The following is a 1844-nucleotide window of genomic DNA, read 5'->3' as shown; positions in this document are numbered from 1 at the left end:
TAGCATCTTGCATTGAACTTCTATAAACGAAGTTTGCTGTTCATGTCTGGAAGAGAGTATGCAGGCCTGCACTATTTTTGCACCTTTAAAAGAAAACACACATAATGCCTAGCTCATATACATACATTCAGTGTTCTTTATATACCATACAATACATTAAAGTGGCTTTATCGTGAATCACACAAGACAAATTGTGCATTTCTGCTTTTGTACACATGAGGGCGCCACGTCAAATGAATATTTCCAAAAGGGAGGCTGCTTGCTGTGGTGTATTTTGTAGTCATGATGGGACAAGTAAACAAGCACAATCACACATTTGAAATAAAAGGAGCATTTTTTTTACACAACTGAAGTTGTCTGTTTAAATGGATTGGTTACAGGTTATAGGTCATCTTCCTGGTGGAAAAAGTTCCATCTTTGCCACATTTTTTTTTCCCTAGCACAAAATCTGGCATTTGATTAGGGGTGTGTAGACTTTTTTTTTTTTTATATCCACTGCATAACTGACTACAAAGGGCAAAACTGTGGGCTCAATTTAAAAGCGTGGTCTTAGTCAGATGTGTTGGACGTAGACGTGGTTGTGTCTTCTTCCTGGGCGACGCAAGGGCACCACTTGCGGACGCAGGCGTCCGGCAGGAAGGGGACCTTGTCCAGGCGGGACAGGTAGACCAGGGGCTGGATGGTGCTGCTGATGTTGAGGAAGGCGAAGCCGACGGGCTGCACGTAGCAGCTGAAGACGTCGGGCGAGTAGTAGTCCTCGAAAGGGAACAGCGCCACGGGCGGCAGGTAGTTGACCACGACGATGCAGAGGATGGACAGCACGACCTTGAAGGCCTTCCTCTTCATGGGCCGCATGTCGTCCTTGCCCACGCCGCCCGACTTCTTCAGCGCCCTCAGGATGCTGGCGTTGCACACCACCATCCAGGTGAACGTGGCCAGGATCTCGCCGGTGAACACCTTCTCGAAGCCGGGCAGGCCGCCCACCACCTTGGCGGCCGAGTAGGCCAAGGTGAGGGCGAAGACCAGCGCCGACAGAGCCAGCCGGTACTTGATGTGCCTGAGGCGGCCGAACGCCAGCGGGAAGACCACGGCCAGGAAGCGGTCCAGGCAGATGCAGGAGAGGAGCAGAGGCCCGCTGGTGTCCTTCACCCCGTAGGAGAACTTGAGGGCGGACCACACTTCCTTGCTGTGCCAGTGGTAGAGGTTGAGGAAGCTGATGGGCGTCATGGAGCCAAAGTAAGCATCCATGAAGGCCAGGCAGCCCAGGTAGATGTCGGAGGTGGCCGGATTTTTGCGCTTGCGCACCAGCACGGCGATGACCAGCAAGTTGGCGGGGATGCCCACCACCACGTTGATGCACTGTACCGTCAGGTCGAACAGGATGCCCTCCACTTGCGAGTCGCAGCCGTCGAACACGCTGAAGGGTTTCCACGTCAGGTTGTCCCGCGCTGTCTGGTTCACCGGCGGCGGAAAGGACGCGTTGGCATCCATGACGGTGCACTCTGATGGGAGAAGAGTGCAAAATGGGATAGGGGATTTCAAAAAACACCGTGACCCTGAAATGCCTCTGATTCAACTCCTTTTAGTTGACATTTTTGTGTTTTCTAGCAGAAGCCAAAACACTTTGTTCATAATTCCCTCCATTTTGTCTAAAGGGAATTGAGGCTTTAGTCAAGGTGTATAGGGATAGGTAGAATAATAAACAATTTCAAATACCCTTCCCATTCCATTTTCTGTAAGACAGGGGTCTGCAACCTGTGGCTCTGGAGTCATATGTGGCTCCCTGTGCATCTCTTAAAAAAAAAAAGAACTTATTATTATTATTATTTTACATATTTGTCTTT

The 1844-nt window shown here is 50.3% G+C and overlaps 1 protein-coding gene across 1 annotated transcript; it reads right to left on the bottom strand.

Moving 5' to 3' along the window:
* Positions 1-549: 549 nt before the first annotated feature.
* Positions 550-1491, bottom strand: LOC144008332 (G-protein coupled receptor 4). Its single transcript, XM_077508260.1, has one exon. It carries the CDS (start codon positions 1489-1491, stop codon positions 550-552), a length of 942 nt encoding a protein of 313 aa, XP_077364386.1.
* Between the last annotated feature and the right edge of the window lie 353 nt (positions 1492-1844).

The sequence above is a fragment of the Festucalex cinctus genome, chromosome 1 (assembly GCF_051991245.1).
Source record: "Festucalex cinctus isolate MCC-2025b chromosome 1, RoL_Fcin_1.0, whole genome shotgun sequence".
NCBI lineage: Eukaryota > Metazoa > Chordata > Actinopteri > Syngnathiformes > Syngnathidae > Festucalex > Festucalex cinctus.
This window is presented reverse-complemented; position numbering and strand designations above follow the sequence as displayed.